Source organism: Amblyomma mixtum, chromosome 6 (genome assembly GCF_055824585.1).
Source record: "Amblyomma mixtum isolate Tamu chromosome 6, ASM5582458v1, whole genome shotgun sequence".
In the NCBI taxonomy this organism is placed as follows: Eukaryota; Metazoa; Arthropoda; class Arachnida; order Ixodida; family Ixodidae; genus Amblyomma; species Amblyomma mixtum.
The window spans coordinates 74,830,758-74,848,733 of NC_143017.1; the positions used below are offsets into that span (position 1 = coordinate 74,830,758).

Genomic DNA, 17,976 nt, shown 5'->3' on the forward strand with positions numbered 1-17,976 from the left:
GGGACAAACCCTTGGAGCGGTGCTTAGTGCCACCTCCATTTTTCTTTCATATTCGCGGGCTGCGAGTTCCACAGCACACCGCAGCGGTGGCCTAGTGGCTTGACCACTCGCCCCGCATGCTGGAGGGACAGGGTTCGAGACCGGGTGCCGCACGGTACCCACCGGCGATACAATGGGTACAAACCTTCGCCTGGCCTGGCGCTCGGCTTATTTAGGGTGAAATGCTTGGAAATTTAGTATTTTGACCCCACCTTGTGTAACAAAAATACATTGCGTTATGGCGCTCTTTGGCCAAAGCTGCCATTGTTATATTAAAGCGCATCGTCAGAACCAGCTACACAGCATGATTCTCGCAGAGGTAGTCGTGGCGCGAGCCTACGCGGAGCGGTGATAGGAAACCTCGATGTTAATACTTGCTTTTGGGGTGGTGACAACGGTGCCATTTCGTTTAGCAGACTCAGTTTTGTGACGCCGCAGTATTATCCCGAAAGTCATTATTTCCGGTTGTTTGTGCCACAACATAGTCCAAAACTGCTGTCGGACACAGAAGCATTATATCGGGCAGACAATAAGGAGCCTCACGTCCAAACTGAATGCTTACTCAGGCTACTTGGAAACGAAATGGCGCCTCCCAACCGAACAACATCTGTCACAGCCCTAGAGGAGGCGCTTGAATGAAGCCATTGTGGTGCCACTTTCAAATGGGTCTACAACACATGTGATGCTGTGATGCTCGTGTCATGATCATTTATATGATACTCGCACGCTGACAAGCAGGACACTATTGCGCGAGAAAAACATCATTGTCGCCATCGTGTGCATCTTTTGTGATCTTTTGACTCCAGTGTTTTTAATTTTTGTTTTAAAGTGATGTGCTGCTGGACGAATGTATTGGTCGCGTGAAACGCTTGGTATATTGACAGAGATGTTGGGTCTTGACATCGACCACACTGCAAATGAAAATAGGTCGAAATAGTGAAGGCACTCATGTGATCGCGTAAGATGTATGACAGCGACAGTGATGGGTTTGCCTCGCAATGACTGCAAAAACGTAAACTAAATGTCACTGAGGATGCTGTTGATGTTATGTTGGCGACGATGACGTTGCTTGGGGCTCATCGCGTAATGAGCGTTAGAACTGTGCGGGCTTGAGTACTCTGCTCGCGAGTACTGCACGCTAATCGCCCTCTTCATGGGAGGCCGCTCTGCGAGTTTCTCAATAAGCTGGCCAAACATGAGTAGTGGGCAAGACTAGCAGGAAGCCACGCTTGAGGGCCCTTTGTTCTTCTGTTAAATAAAGTTGTAACAACCACATCCTCGACTTCTCTGTTAACAATCCAGGCGCCTGGAAGTGGCGCCTGAACTGAGTTGACAGGCACGCATTGGAATAGGCTTCTAAACCGGTGCTCGACCGCCGAAAACTTCTTTTACAGACGCACACAGTATCTTGAATTAACTACCGAAGGCTCTCTGTCATTTTCTATCAATGAAAACAACAGGTAATTGCTTCATCTTCAATAAATCTGACGCGAAGAACTGTAGCTCCCATCTTCACTTTTCTCTTAGAGGATTAATCTTCCGCTTTTATTAGACGGCGCGTAATGATAAGCCGCGTAATTGATTACACTTTATAACCAAGATTATGCTCCGTAGCTTCTCTCTTAAGATGTGCAAACGATTCGAGCACAGCGACGGGGCCTTCGAAGCAGCTCATTGGCCAGGTATGCGCTTCTGCCGATGTGCGGCTGCTCACAGAAGAGCGCTGTTGAGACGAGTCGATAGCCTTAATTTCACAGCGTCGAGATAGAGAGGGTGGATAGGGGGTGGGGACCAATAATTGACCATTGATCCGGCCTCATAGTTTTCCCGCTTATTACACAGGCTTTACCGTTCATACCTTTCGAGGAGGGAAAAAAAGGGAGGGGGAGGGGGGCCGCAGGAAAGTGTCAAACCTCAGCGATAAGAAAAAGATTACGAGATAAAAGTGGCCGCTGCGGCGCTCTTTAACTCGATTTATATCTAGTCAATAACGAATTTTGTGCACGCAAGAAAGAAGGTGGTAGCGAGAAAACGGTAAGTGGACGCAACAGAGAAGCCAGAAAATGAGGAAACGTGGCATGGGGGGTCGGGGAGGGGGGGGGGCGTCAGAGGTGGCGGAGGGTGAGGGAAGTTATCGGCGCGTGAGCCGACTGGAAACCTTAAAGGCGAATCGATAACCCCGCGCGCTCCACTTTGGAGCGAGAACTAATTACGCGGAACGCGGCCTCCCTTCCAATCAGCGATCGAGGCAAAAGTAAAGGAAATGCGAGAGAAAAAAAGTTAATGGATGAAGCCGATAAACAGAATACCCCCTCCGCAAGCAATGCCCGTGTGCGCGTTCATTACCTTCCTTATTACTTTTTTTTCCTCCGTCACATCTCGTTGCCTCCTCGCGCGCGACCTGGATGATGCCAGTACGCGCGCCTCCTAAGCTGCAAGTATTTGAGGTTGCACTTCCTTTTGCCATCTTTGGCTACATCTAAGACGCTGCTTTCTTTTTCCCTTATTTTTTTTTCTTTTTACGCTTGAGGGCGGGGAGCGTGGATGGATCACCGTTCTTGCTCCTGGTCAGCTGGTGTTCACCCATCGCTGCTGCTGTGTATGCTGCACTTTTGCTGCCACCGTGGCGCTGCGCGCGCTTTCCACTGAGTTTCCACACCGCGAATGAGTTTATAAGCGCCCACGTTGATAAGATGCAGCGATCGGGTGAGGAATGGAAGCGCTGAAGGCAACTCCAAGAAGAGCGACGCCGAAGTTGCACTGTTTTTAGAGAGAGAGAGAGAGAGAGATGAGAGAGAACACAAGGACAAGAGAGTTGAAGCGAGCCGATGTCGACGCGTTTGCAGCAGAAGTGTGACGTGAGGAAGGAAGGGAAAGGGTCGGAGTCGCCGGCGACGCTACGCAAGCTGAGCGAGCGGACGCGAAAGAAGGGCGACAGGTGTCATCCATCTTCATTTGGCGGCAGCCCTCATTGTCCGCGCGTCGGTTATCTTTTGCCGGCTGCCCCAGCGGCGGCGGCGTTGGTGGCACGTGGGAGAAAGTAGAGAGCGCGTCCGTATATAGTGCACACGGCCGGCTCCCCCACCCCTCATTCTCTTCTCTCGATCGTTAATTGCCGATTACCGCCCGTTAATCTTTCTCCCGCTATTCACTATTTGACCGTGTGCCGGGGTTCCTTCTCTTTCGTACCCCGCTCCTTCCCGCACTCCATTCGAGATTGAACGATCGTGCGATATCACGCAATGTGTAATGGGTGCCGACAATGTACACGTACAAAGCGCCGCTGCGATTAAACGCGGGCTCTGAGTTATATTGCAGTTATATGTTTGCTGGAGCATTTTTTGCCTCTACATCGGGCCCACGTCGACGTTCTGAAGCAAATGAGAAAAAGGGAATAGGTAGAATGGGTGCGTCAAGTTTCGCGCCAACCAAGTGCGTCTTTGGGAACAGATCACTCGTATTAGGACACTTTCCTGAAGGTTATTTTAAGACACCTGACCCATATTTCTTTAACTAGTGTTAGTGGTAGCTCTTGAACGTTTTACGAACTTTGTATCAACAGTCGAAAGAGTGTGAGTTCATTGTAAAAGGAGTGTGAGTTTATTGAGGAAACGCGTTGCGTATAAGTATAATGACTATGATTAAACGCTGGCGCATCGGGCAACATTACTGCGTCAAATCTCTTTACTGCGAAATAAAATGGTCTTCAAAAGTGACCTTCTGAATACGCGTAAAAGAGACTGTAGTACCTGTTGTCAAAGGAGAACAAAATGTACGGGATGTTCAAATGTGAACCTTGTACTACAGGATTATGGTCAAGTATACTGAAAATATAAAGCTGAAGAGCAACATGAAGTGAAAACTTTTACAGGTACCGTAACATGCCATTTGTCAAGGCTGGAGTATTTTGACAAGTGTTAGACAATCGATACAAAACGTAAGATATAGCTAACGTGATAACATCGCGAAGTCGATATACTATTAGCAAAATAACATCGAACAGTAGCACGAAAAAGAAGAGAAGAAAGGGAAGCGGAAAATAATGATCACCAAGAGAAGTCTACGAAACAGACGACCTCCCATTCTCACACTGCACTCAACATCGTTTAAACCGACTGACAGCGCAAGAAGCATCAAATGAACTGAGCACCCAGCCTACGTTTGTTTATTTTTATTTTCCTCGTGTTTCAGTCCTTCCCATCTATCCTTCCGTTATCGCCCGGTGTCCAGCAATTTGAGCTTATTTATGTTTAACTCGGTTACCTCCCCTTTATCCCACTCCCGTCGCTCTTTCACGCCGGCTTCTCTCGAAATAAAACCTGGCACCATCACTCTCGCAAGAGACGGGAGCCTCCCCAGAAGGAAATTACTACTCGATTTTGATAGAGCCTAACCGGGCATTGATGGAGGCGCGTGTTTCACCGCGACCAGCGCGACTCTCTCCCCAGAACCCTCCTCCCTCTTCCACCTACAACCCTTTCCCCGGATCTCGCACTGAACGGGGCCGCGGATAATGGCGTTACCACGATAAGAACCGAATGATTTATCTACGGCTCGGAGAGGCGAGACGACGACGCTGACGACGACGATGCCGGGGTGCGAAACACACACGCACGCACGTCGAAGAAGAAGCGAAACACTCCCGCCGCTCTCATTTCGTCCCGCAGCAGAGAAGGATTTCGGCGAGGAAAGAAAAAAAAACGATCCTGGCTTCACCACCGCGTGAGAGGATAGTGATGCGGAGGAAGGAGTTGGAGTGGAGGAGAGCAGAGGCATTGCGCCTCTTTGCTGCGTTTCGCTGAGGCTTCAAGCTCCCGGGGAAAGCGCATGAAAACCAGAGCACGGCTGCTGCTGCTGCTCGGAGCCTATCGCTAGTGTGGGCTCCGAGAGCCGTGGCCCGCTGGCGCGTGTATCTCCCGTGGCCGCGGGATTAGAAGCCCGGGATCTAATCGCCGCTTGGTCATCTGTCAGGGGCGCGGCGGCGGTGGCGGCCGCTTAAGGCTCCGCCGCGGGATTCACAGGCGCGCTCCGGCAGTTGGCCAAGGTTTAAAGTATCGTCAAGGGACGGCGGCACACGGCTCGGCATGTTCCCGAATACCCCCCACCCCCCCTCCCCTCACCCCCGCCTCTCATTCTCTTTCGTCCTGGTTCTTGACGCGGCTTTCGTTATCTTTTGCTTCCCCTCTTATTATCTCTTTTGTGCCGCATTTACTTCTTCCCCTGGTGCGCTCGGTTGCGTACTGTCGTTGTCATCGTCTTTTTCCCGGATGGCGTGTTCGCGGAGACAATTGCGGGGCCTCTCATTTAGTTCTTTCCTGGCTTTACGGTCGAGAAGCAAGCGGTGTTTCGGTTTCGACACGATATATAACCCGGCGCGTCAACTGCGAAAGCAGATTTTTTTTCTGCTCCGTTTTGAAAAGGGCTCGAGAAGTAAAGTGCGCTTACTCATACTGAGTCTTCAGCCTCCCCCCCGTCCTCCGTTTTTTTTTTTTGTTGTATGGAAAACTGCGCGGAGGGGTTGAAACTATGCTGAGGCATGGTTCTTGCACGAACGTTAAATCGGGATAAAAACTTACCTTCCGAGTCAAGCTTATTTGGGGGTTAAGAAAGTGGTTGACGCAGGGATTTGACCGTCACAATTCGCGTATCCTCGGCCAGCAAAAGACGGAATAAGCATAAAAAAAGGAATTAAGAATTAGGAGGAAATGAAGGAAACAAGCAAGAGCTGCGCAGGATGCAAGAGTAAGCAGTAAAATAAAATAAATAAGTTATAACGGACTGAACAGTTTCAGATTGTATGATCGCTGAACTTGCCCTCATAGTTTTCTGACACATATGCACGTACATAAACAAGAGATATATAAGATATATATATATCTATACTCATACTTATATATATCTCTTATATATATAAGAGATATATATAAGATATAAGTATGTTTTTTCTTGTTACTTACTATGAAAATACGTATTGTTGGTACGTTTGAAATCGATGTACGAGTATGTATTATCTGCATCATAGCAAATATGCATATGTGCGTTACTACCTACCACTGTTTGTAATTGCTTGTAAACCACCATCCCCCATCCACACGCGACAATATTGCTCATGACAGCTACAGTTAATGAAGAAACGAACGAACAAAACAACTAATAAATCAAGCTGGCATTCGCAGAACGAGCTTTGAAAGTATGACCCACGCGCAGAGTCCAAATGCAATCTTCACCTAGGGATGCATTAGGAACTGCACCACCCATAACCGAACTTTCGCACACGCAAAAAGAAATTAGTTTCAAGCACAGCAAGCAAAGGGAACAGATCGGTGAGGGAAGAAACACGAACGACGATTGCGTCGCCACCGCCCAGTGGTTCTTTACTGGTCGCAGCGCACGAACCAGACTCCAATCTCAGCAAAGCAACGCGAGAGACCAATGCGACCACGCAGCGCCTTGCACTGCGCGTGTCGTCGTCTCGCGCGTGAAGCCGTCGCGAGCGAGAACGAAAGATTAGTCGCCCGCCGCTTCTCCACACACCGCACAAGGGGGTTCCCGCTCGGTAGGGGGCGCGCGCGTCTTGCATACGGGACGAGCCGCCTATTCCCTGGCCGTGAGTAGCACATAATGCATTTTTAACGGGAAAGCCCTACGCGCGCGCACGCCCTCGTGAAGGGAGGAGAAGCAATGCACTTGTGTTGTCGTCGATAAGCGAACGTTATACCGAGCGAGTGAGATTTTCTTTCTCTTCGCACCCTTGTTTCTCGTGCTAGACTCGCGAAGCTGCTGCTGTTGCACCTCCCGCTGGTTCAATTTGTGAAAAACACCTCGAGACAGGAAGAGAAGGGAAGCCGTACGGCTGCACACACGCAGGATCTGGCGCTACCTCGCACCACTCCACTTTGCGTTGCCTTCAATATTCAAGAAGCGTTGCGCGCGGGCAACAATTTGCAGAAGCCGTGCATGTATGCGCGATGGAGTTCTCTTCATGGTGGCCCAGTTTTATTTTCTATACGTATAGCGGCTGTCGAGGCTTGAAGCCAAACTTTATTTTCTCTGCGTTCGTTCCCACAACGAAACAAGAAATGCATGTTGCATTTCTCTATTTGGGCTCTGTCTACGAGCGTGTTTTCCTTTGAGTTAGAGCGTGTACACGCGAACACTTTTAACGACACCGGAACTTTATTGCGCACTTTTCCGGGTGTTTTTCGTTTCCTAAGAGTGCTCTTTTTTCGAAGTAAAGATCAGTTCCGACTACTAATGTCTCCCGTACGCTTCTGCCCCGCTACCTGCCCGTTTTTTTTTCTCATTATGCACTAAAACAAATAAATGCGAAAAATTTAAGAAACAGATTAAAGCTCAATTTAAAAGTTCGTTGTTTATCAAGGTAGTTTGATCTGCATGTTGTCGATTCGTGGCTTCACACCCAGTAGGTTCGAGAGAGGAGAATGGGCAGAGCAGTTTCTTTTTTTTTTTTGTTCGTGTTCAATCAGAATATATGTGTGTTCAGTACAAGAAACTGAAAACAAATCTTTTCAGTCGTTACTGTGCAATTTCGGAAAAAAGAACAGCAAGCTTCATTTGGAGAGATAACGAATACGCTACAGTGAGTAAAACTATACCGGATGACCGCGAATGGACTCTATTTAAGGTGATGTTTCTGCCTGTAAGGAGGTGTTCTGAGGTGCGTAATATAGTTAGCTTTAGTATGTGAGGTAAAAAAATGCTGCCTGATTGGCTAAAGTGTGTACCATTATTACCTAAGGTTCGTTAAACGTGGTAATTAGCAAGCGATTGTTTTCTTAAAGTTACTCTACCCAAATGCTGTGGCGGTCTTGAAGCGTCGCGAATAGAAGCAGCGCACGTGGAAGGATACACTCTTAACACGGAAGGGATAAAAAGTTAGTAAGCTGGCCTAGCCCACTCTTTTAAGGGGCAGGGTGCCCTACCCAAGCTCCGGGATCTCTAAAGGTACGGAATACTTACGGTTGGCAACAGAAAGAAATTCCGTCTTCAAAATACGCGAAGTTTTACTGTTCTCGCTGGTTGGTAGCTCCGTGGTTGGTCCTCAAAAAAACAAAAAAAAAAAAACTTATCTCGCCGCAAGATAGCTTTACCTTTAGGGCATCCCCTCTCATCGCCAAAATAATCCGTCTTTCAAAATACCCAGGCCTTTCGTAACTTGAGAAGTTTCATCAGGTAGAGAATAATATTAATACAGTAGTGAATTGTTACGTGCAAAAGCAACAGTGTCGGCTACAAGGCATTCCGTTTTGGAGGGCTCTAGACTAATTCAGGGCACCGGCAGTTCGTTAACCAGGGCCTAAATCTCTGTTCACGTGAACATTTGCATTTAACCTGTGCTGTAACGAGGTTGGCGAGGCTGGAGTCAAAACCCCGACCTTGGTCGAATGCGTGTTGCTAACACCGAGAAAGTTTAATTGCTCTGTCTTCTAACAAAACAAGAAAACGATAAGTAGACAAGCAGCTATCCTTTCGTTCGATTTAAATACGTCTACAGCTGGAACAGCCCTGGGATACGTATATCGTAATGCTGACTATTGCAAAGCTCCGTATCCGTGGCTTCGCGTGCAGGAAGTCGCAGAGAGCGTCTCCTTCGTTCAGAACTGCTGGGTTACTGCACGGAGAAATTCGGGTAACGATGATCAGATGTTAGCGGTATGTCGCCTAGGTATGTGTAACGACGAGCACATCTTACGCAGGGTAATAAATAAGCATGCGATTCATTTTTGACGCAAAAAATTACATTTAATACTACTGCTTGTACCAATACTGCCACTAAAATAACAATATTCAAAAGGAGTATTAGATGGTGCCTTGCGTCACACTCTTCTCATTATCGCCGCCGTGGTCCCAGGCTTAAAGAAAGTGAGATACTCATCAACCGTCTTTCTTCACAGCGCATTAGGTGTGCATGGCGTGAAATGAACCGCCCGAGCGGCCGTATTGATTTTATGCCTCAGCGCCAGCGCAGCTCCAAAATAAGAAAGAAAAAAACGCCTCGCTTGCGGGGGGTGAGGTGCTCTGGTTTTGACACACGGGCTACCGGTTCAATTTCAAGCCGAATGCGGAATGTAAAACAAGGGGATACACTGTATCGCGACAAAATGAAGGTACGAGACCGGCTAGATGTTGTTACATAGTTGTAAGGTGTGTGCTGTCTCTGTCGCTAGGATAGTATATATAAAGAGCGGCCTGTATGCAGTAACGGAGAAGCCTACTAGTTTGTTTTAGCTGCGAGATCTGTGGTGTGACAACTTTCGGAGACGAAGTTCGTTTTAGCTGCGAGATCTGTGGTGTGACAGCTTTCGGAGATGAAATCGTCGGCGTTGATTGCCAGAGCACAGCAGGAACCCGTTTAGCAGCGAGGAGATGCGTAAGGACCCGGTTAGGTTTTTCAGTCAATATTCAGCTTGATGTCTGAATTGCATACTAACAGAGCAGAGGTTCTGTACCCTCTAAATTATGGGAACACCTCATTGGGTGAGTGTGATCGGTTGCAACAAGCCACTGGCACTGCGGCCGTTCGTCGTGAGCTCTGAATGGCATGCAAGCGACAAGGAAGTATTATTAATGCGAAAGCATTACTATGCTGTCGTCGTCTTTCTGTCATCAAAATTGTGTCCGCAGCAATTGTGGGAAACTATAAATAGATATTGTCTGATATGTGGTTATAATCGAAGGAGGATGATGTGAGGATGCGGCGCAAAAGTTTTGGTGCCGATCGGATCATTAGCTAATTAATTATAGCCAAAAAAGTGACCAAAAGTGGGCGTGGTTGGGCCGAGAGTGCGCGAAATTTGAATCGCCAGAAGTGCGGTGCCACGTGACACATCATTTGAGGTACCACGTGATTGGCCCACGTGACCGGAAAAGTAGGATAAGCCAACGCGCTGCGCGAAGTTTGAATGCCTGAAATGAATATCGAGGTGAAACGATGGGGGTTTTGTATTTAATCTAAACCTAATCAATAATAACAAATTATAGAAACGGCACTAGCAAAGGACGATGAATTAAGGTGCATTGGACTGAATAAAGTTGAATTAATTACAAATCAAGGTAGATTAATGTGGGTATACTGTGACTTAATGATACATTGGAAGGAATTAAAGGTGAGTTAGAGTAAATCAATTGTGAATTAATTGGGAATTAAATATATTATTGTAGATTAGTTGTGTCCAAATTGTGATTTAAGTGAATTAAGTGCGCATGAAATCAATTAATTGTGAATTAAACGTGGATAAATTATGGAGTGAGGTGCACTAACTGTAGGCTTTGGTGAATTATGTGGTTCGATTGTCAGATATGACGTCACAATCGACATAGAGGCGAAAAGGAGCAACTAGAGGCAAAGAGGACTAATTAGAGGCGGCGAGGAGGCATCAATGCTTTCGCATTACTACAATGCGGTTTCCGCAGTGCCGTCTAACGTTTTTCACAAGTTGCTTCGCGCCAAAGTTCTGAAAAGTCTGGCATTTTATAATAATCACATCCGAGCAATATTCTCAGTTCTGTCTTTGCGCACCTATAGACTTTATATAGTGTATGCAGATTAGCTGGACAGATTATTGCGGTGACTTACATTATTGGCATCAGGCAGTTGTTGATCTCAACATTAATACACCTAGGAGTGAAAGCACTGCTCTTTGACCACCTCCGAGAACCGCGGCGCAGAAGTCTTGCGCTAAAACTTGTAGGGCTCCACGGCCCCTTTTTAGCCATTTAAACGGCGCGCGATGTCTTCCAGTCATCTAGGCTCGCGCAGGCTGCGGAACTGCGCATGACCGAACTGCTGCTCGCCAGATGCGGCGATCGCTGCGGTGAAGGCTTGATAACGGCAGCGGAGCGGCGTGCTGGGGGATTCCTGCGGGAGCGTTGCTAGAGCGTGGTCACGGACTGGCGGCCAGCGCGAGCCAGCAGGATGTATGTACTGTACTACACGGTCGGCGGGCCGGCACCGTACCCGGATGAAGAGCGAAGATGGAAGTGGCAACTGCAAGGATGGAATATCTGTTTGACGTGAGTGGCTGCTACGCGAGCAGACAGGTTTCATGTAGAGTTTCAAGCCCTTATCGCTGCCGCTTGGTCTCATCCGCGTCTCACTGGTCTTTGTTTAGATCCTTTTAACTGCCTTTTCGAGCCTGTATTTTTGCTCCGCCGCGCTCAAGTGTAGCGCCTGTTTTCTTGCAGCCTTAGCCTTGCGCTGTCCCGAGAGGCAGCGCACGCTTGGCTCCGTTGTTTTATGAGGTGCCCGTTTCGAAGCCACAAGGGCTCAGTTGTTATGACACTCGGCTGCTGACCCGATAGACGCGGGTTCGATACCGGCCGCGGCAGCCGAATTTCGATTGAGGCGAAATTCTAGAGGCCCATGTACTGTGCGGTGTCTGTGCACGTTGTCGTGACCGTACTTCTAGCCACGTGGGCCCGACCAGCAACAACCGTGAACAATCGACGAGGCCGACAACCTCGCGACGGCGGTGGTGAAGTGGGGTGCTTGGAATGCCGCCCTCCGAGCCTAAGTGGATTAGTGCAGCGGAGTGCAGGTGACCGCGGCAGCAGCGGCGAGGGCAGGGGCCATTGTCAGAGCAACCACAGCGGAAGCAGAGGCGACGTGGCGGCGCCAGTCACGCTGGCTGTTAATTGAAGACTGCTAGCTCCAGTCCACTACGGTTGACGAAGACGTGCCCTTCCACTGAGAGCCATTTTCAGTCCCGCTCTATGTAAATAATGTAAATAAGTGTATAAAGTTTTTCGTTACCTTCTTCCGAACCCAGTCTCCCATCCTCCTCGTCCCATCACCGGTCCCCGGCCATACTACCCGGGTCGCAACAACGTTAAAGAACCCCAGGTGGTCGAAATTTCCGGAGCCCTTCACTACGGCGTCCCTCATGGCCTGAGTTGCTTCGGGACTTGAACCCCCATAAACCATAAACCTTTTGAAGCGTTGTTTTGGTGCGGATAAGCCGGTCTTTTTGTGTTGATCGTGGATGTGTCACTCGTCGGGCGAGACCACGGCTCGTGAAACCCGTTCCCTGGAAGGCGAGGGTTTCATTAGGCGCTCGACGTGAATTTTTACTCGACCATTGGTTCGCCCCGCGAGTGTCGCTAATTGCTATTAACCTTCCAGGTCCTTTTTTCTTTCGTGTTTTACCATGCCAGGAACTTCAAGGTATAACCTTGCGGTACCTCTCAGTCTGCAGTGAAAGAGCCGTCCCTGAATGCAGAATGTGTGGAGGTGCATTTGCAGGACTCATGGCCCCAAGAACCCCGAAAACGCATGGTGAGCGCAGTGCCTACAACTTCTTGCCTTAATGAGAAACGCCCGAACAACGCGTCACTAGTCCCGGTCAGATTGGCTGGAATAGAAATTCCCGCCCCTCTAGGCACAGGATCGTCCGGACGGCCGCAAGTGGCTCCTCGTGATTCCCCGACACCTTCGGTCTGAGATCTGTGCGCACTACCATGCAGACCCTCAGAGCGCTCACGCTGGATCGCTAAAAACCTACGAGCGACTACGTCAGAGTTACTACTGGCGAGGCATGTACAACTTCGTTCGTCGCTACGTTCGCTCCTGCACAGCCTGTCAGCAGCGGAAGTCGCCACCTCGACCCTCGACTGCCCCGTTACAGCCATTACCGTGCCCGGCTCGCCCTTTCGATCGTGTGGGCATCGACCTATATGGTAAAAGCATTTGTTGGGCGAGTTGGTGTTTTACCTATATGGGTCGCTTCCCTTCACGACCGCCGGGAATCGATGGATTATAGTTGCCGTGGACCACCTCACTCGGTATGCTGAAACCGCTGCCCTACCTGCGGCTACTGCTCGTGACGTCGCCTTCTTCCTTCTTCATCACTTCGTCCTGCGTCACGGCGCTCCGCGAGAACTTCTCAGTGACCGCGGCCGTGTTTTCTTGTCTCAAGTTGTTCACGAGCTTCTCGATGCGTGCCACTCAGTCCACCATACGACTACTGCTTACCACCCTCAAACTAACGGCCTCACCGAACGATTCAACCAGACTCTTGGGGACATGATCGCCATGTACATTAGCTCCGACCGCTCTAATTGGGATCAAGTCCTTTCGTTCGTGACCTATCCATATAACACCGCATCTCAGGCAACCACCGGCTTTTCCCCTTTCTTTCTTTTATTCGGGCGCGAGCCTTCCTGTCTCCTGGACACCATCCTTCCCTACAACCCCGACAGCTCAGAATACACTTCCCTTTCTGGCATTACCCGCCATGCTGAGCAGTGCCGCCAGTTGGCTCGCTCCTTCACCGCCGAACGTCAAGGACTCCGCAAACATGAGTCCGATCAAGACACGCCCGCTACACACTTCTCCACTGGATCATTGGTCTGGCTCTCTGTTCCGGCTGCGTCCAAATTTTCGGCCAAGCACATTGGTCCCTACCGATCGCGATCCCAATATTTGGCGATCGCGTGAGAAACGCCTGCGAGACAAATCGTGCTCAGTTGCGAGTGTAAACACTAACCTCCGCATGACATCGGCTCATGCAGCGCCCGAAACCTCAGCGGCCCGTTTAACGGTTACTATCAATGGTCGAAAGAATAGACGGCGCTTCCCACATCTTCCCGGTCTGTCTAGTCATACTGGACGGTAATTTCATAGCAAAGGCAGGAATCGTGATTGATCTCCATAAAGGCAACTACTAGTACGGCACCGGTACACAAGCATTTACGTTCACGACCACGTCCCCTGAGAAGCAGTCAGAGTTGCCTGCCACAAACAGCCCTTCGGTCAATGCCACAGCAAGTGTTATTCTCAATGTTTTGAAGCCCTTCAGGGGTCTCCAGCGGAAAGGCGCTAAGTCGGGGCAGCATTCAGACCCTTTGCCACAATATTCCCACAGGCTCCTGAAAAAGCCAACGTGCGAACTCACAGGATCGACACTGTCTGTGCCCGCCCGATCAGATTCAACCCGAGTCCCCTGAACGTGCACAAGCAAACTCTTCTGGATGGTGCTCTCGACGAAATGGTAACCACCGGTGCGGTAAGACGTTGAGAAAGCCCCTGGCGTTTCTGGTTGTTTTTTCGCCGAAAAAAGACTGTGTAGAACAATTGTGTGTCGATTATCGACGGCTCAACGCTGTGACAGTGCGAGACTCGTACCCCTTTTCGTCAGTCGACTCTATCATGCATTCACTCAGGTAAGCAAAGTTTTTCACTACTCTTGACTGTAGCAGAAGTTTTCTACAAATCTCGATTGACCGCTGTGACATCGAAAAAACTGCATTCACTTGCCATCGGGGATTGTTCGAATCTGTACTATTGCCCTTCGGTTTGTGTAATTCACCTGCAACCTTTTAGCGAGTAATGGATATTGTGCTCGGAGACGCTAAATTTAACTACGCCATGGCCTACATGGATGACGTAGTAGTGTTCTTGGAAAGCCTCGGGAAGGCAGTTATTGACCTCAACTTTAACATGCAGGAGTGAAAGCACTGCTTTTTGAGCACCTCCGAGCAATGCGCAGAACTCCTGCGCTAAAATTTCTCCCACGCTTTCCGACAGCTCAATGGGCAATATGATGGCGCCCAAAGACGCCTTCTTGCGAGGCTCTCTAGGGACGGCTTACGGTGACGGTGCAAGAAAAGTAAAATAAATCACCTAACGCGTCGCACCACTCCTTCTCGCGATAGAGTAAAGCGGAGGTATTTAAGGAAGTCAGTTCAAATATTCTACCGGCGAAACATGTGCGTACGTCTGCAAGTTAACTCTTGTACCAGCCTAAAGGTGCCGAGGCCGAGCGGATGCGCAGTGCGAGCCAAACGGATGAGCAGCAAGCTTGAAGACGAGCTGCGTAACGTGCCGTCAGGCGTTGTGTGCTGGCAGATCGCGAGTATCGAGGGAGAAAAGCCTCGGCGAAACGACGTGCCAACTTTGATTTCAACTACGCAACAATCACCACACTTCCCCTTCTCATTTCTTTACTTTCTCCCACATGCTACTTTTGCACGACAAGAGCTGGCAATCATGGACCACCGTTATCCAGCCACGCCCGTAGCACGTCACATCATACAGTTTCTGGATCCTAAAGCTGCTTCTGCGCCCTATACAGCGCTCGCTCGCTCGCTCGCTGAACTTGAATTTTTCGTACTTGAATGCCACGAGGGATGACCATAGCTGGCAAGTAAATTCAAATAAGTTTCACAGTAGTCCTGCAAAACGCATTCTCTCTCAGTGTTTCATATACGCATGATAAACAGGCAATTGTGTCCAAGAGAGAACCCGAAGCCCCCCACCCCTCCCCGGAAATCGCGCTCACTCTTCATCGCCTCCCTTGCATCATCCCCACCCCCTCCTTCCCTACCACCCTTAAATACAAACAATTATATGATAAGTCGAACCAACGGCGGTCGCCAGTACATTGATTCGCAGCTTAGTAAAATTTGCTAGAGGTGCTAGATGGTGCATACAGATGGTGCGTCTCCCTTACTGTGTGCTGTCTGTTTTGGCGCTAAGTCTTTTCACGAAAAGTCATTTGCCAGTACAGCGAAGAATCCTGGAATGTTTCGTTTTTCTTTTTCTTTTTTTTTTTCTGAGGAAACAATTCTGTAACTACAAAAGATATCACTCGTGGGCTCCATACCCGATGGAAGTGCGTGGATTTGTGACTTCTTCCTACCTTTATTCGGTTTCTGAGCCGAATAAAGGTTGGAAGAAGTCACAATCGACTCAGAAGCCGAAATTTCCATCTTTTTCTTTCTGTGTATATCCAGCTTCGGTTATTGCACCCGATTTCAACTGCTGTATACGCCAGAAGCACAACACTTTCACCTTGTCGTCATATCCATCCTCCCATTTCACGCTTCGTCGTTGCCGCTTTGTTCAAGCATGTGGTAAGCGGCCGCAGAGCACAGTCATTGCCTGAACAAGCACCTTAGTGCACCACATGATATGCATTAGGCCTACTTTCTCGCAGAAAAAAAGCCCATTTTCGGCCTGAATCCTTGCAGCGACCACCTAAATTTGATTATGACGTTACGGTGGTCCCAAAGAGGCCTCAACACATGATATACGTTCCCGTAATAAGGTCTATACCTTACGAGTCTGTGCCGGACATCTGGTGATAAGGATGGACACGCCTCTAGCGACGTGACCCGGCAAAATATGGAGGCTACGGGAAAATGTGTTTTCTTCATTCGGCGTGCCATGCGCACGCACACACACACACACACACGCGACGGGCGCAAAAGAGAATAGGTCTCAGGGGCTCACTCACCGACTCCTCTCTGCCAGGTGACTCTGGGTGTCGGATGCCCGTCTGCAACGCAGTCCATGCTGACGCTGTGGCCCTCCACAGCTGACGTGTCCGTCGGCTCTTTAATCCAGTGCGGGGGAACTGCGTATGCCAAAGAATGCCATCCCTACCTTATTAAAGGGAAACTGCAGCACTTTTTTGAGAATTACACGATATTCAAATTATTAAAAAAAAAATCAAATTACGCAAAGCGCCTTTTTCCTATCCCGTGCTTCGTGGCGTAATCTTTGGCGAATTTGCTCCATCGCGCAGTACCAATTTATCGATGCGAACACGTCGTAACGATGACTGGGAACGCATGTAACTGCTTCAAAGCAGTTAAAAAACTTAAAAATTTAAACACGTAAAGAAAAGTCGTAATTCTAATGTTTATATTACCTTGGCATAGAAGACACCAACTACCTGATGTTTTTACATGAGAACAAAGTAGTTCTGCACTTCGTGCTTTTATTTGAAGCACCTATTTTAATTTTTGCCGAACTTCACTGTTATGCGGAGCTTTACTGCAGCTCTCCGTAGTATACAGTCGTTTTGCAATTTCGTTACGCACAGTCAAAAGCAAGCACATGCCTCACAGGATTGTGGTCATCGTAATGGGTGTTACGGGAAAAAGTTACTGCCGTGATCGGGAAACATCACGATAAATCTTGCTTTTTCTTGCCTTGGCTGCTCAAAAATTGTATTCGGTAAGTTCGCAGTCGCACAGACTACACGGGTGCAGAAGTGCCACGCGTGGCTTTCAGAGAGAGAAAAAAAATAGCGAAGTAAGGGTGAAGGAGTGGGGAGAAGGGAGGGGAGCAGGTAGTGGAGATGGTATTCTACCACTCAGCCTACCCCACATTCTGTGAAATATTAGATTAGATGTTGCCCAACCAAACCCATTGCGACACGAGAAGTAAGAACGAAAATTATATTTTGCTCTGATGGGAAGGCCTCCACTGATTTTCTGAACCTCGTAATCCGGAACATTATGCGTCTGATCAGAGCAAAAATTCGACCAGTCTTATCGCCAGGCGTTCCTCTAACAAACAAAAGCCCCTGCTTTGGAGCTATAACGCATCATACACAAAGACTCGGGTGCAACTAAAGAAGTACAAAAGTCGATAAAAATAAAGTGTCCTACCGATTCCGTGCCCACTACTCAGCAGCGGCACGTGCTTAAAAAAGAAAACAGTTGAAAATAGACTAAATAATGTGCGCGCTTACAACGAAAAGATATAAACAGCTCTCTTTCCCGCGCTTATCTCCATTCGTTCGAAGCAGATTGCGAATCCTGGCTGCACAGAGAGAAACGGTTTCCACAGAAACGAGCGAATTCAGTTTGTCTTAAAATTACGAGCTTTATTGGCTCGGGGCTATGTGTCTTTCAGAAGCTGCTATCTGCAAAAGGAGAAGTATGTCAGAAAAAAAAAAGAAAGACGGAGATGGGGGAGGGGGGGGGGGGCAGTGAAGAAACAGTTGAAAATGCCTTGGGCAAGCCGAGTACACACACAAAAAAAATTGTTGACAGAGGGAAATATAAGGCACGCCGAGACAAGCGTAGCAAATACAGATGGCCACACTTCTTTCTGACATTTTTCGTTCTATTTTCCAGCTGGTATAAACGCGCAATCTCGGCGTGCACAGACACACTCATGAAAGC

The 17,976-nt window shown here is 48.7% G+C and overlaps 1 protein-coding gene across 1 annotated transcript in view; it reads right to left on the reverse strand.

The window, feature by feature from the left end:
- The window catches only part of LOC149339401 (cell adhesion molecule Dscam1-like), a 272,801-nt gene that overhangs the window by 53,883 nt on the left and 200,942 nt on the right, over positions 1-17,976 (reverse strand). Inside the window, exon 12 of the mRNA XM_089548180.1 lies at positions 16,296-16,415. Within this exon, the coding sequence (XP_089404306.1) occupies positions 16,296-16,415 (120 nt within the window). The remainder of the gene's footprint in view (positions 1-16,295; positions 16,416-17,976) is intronic.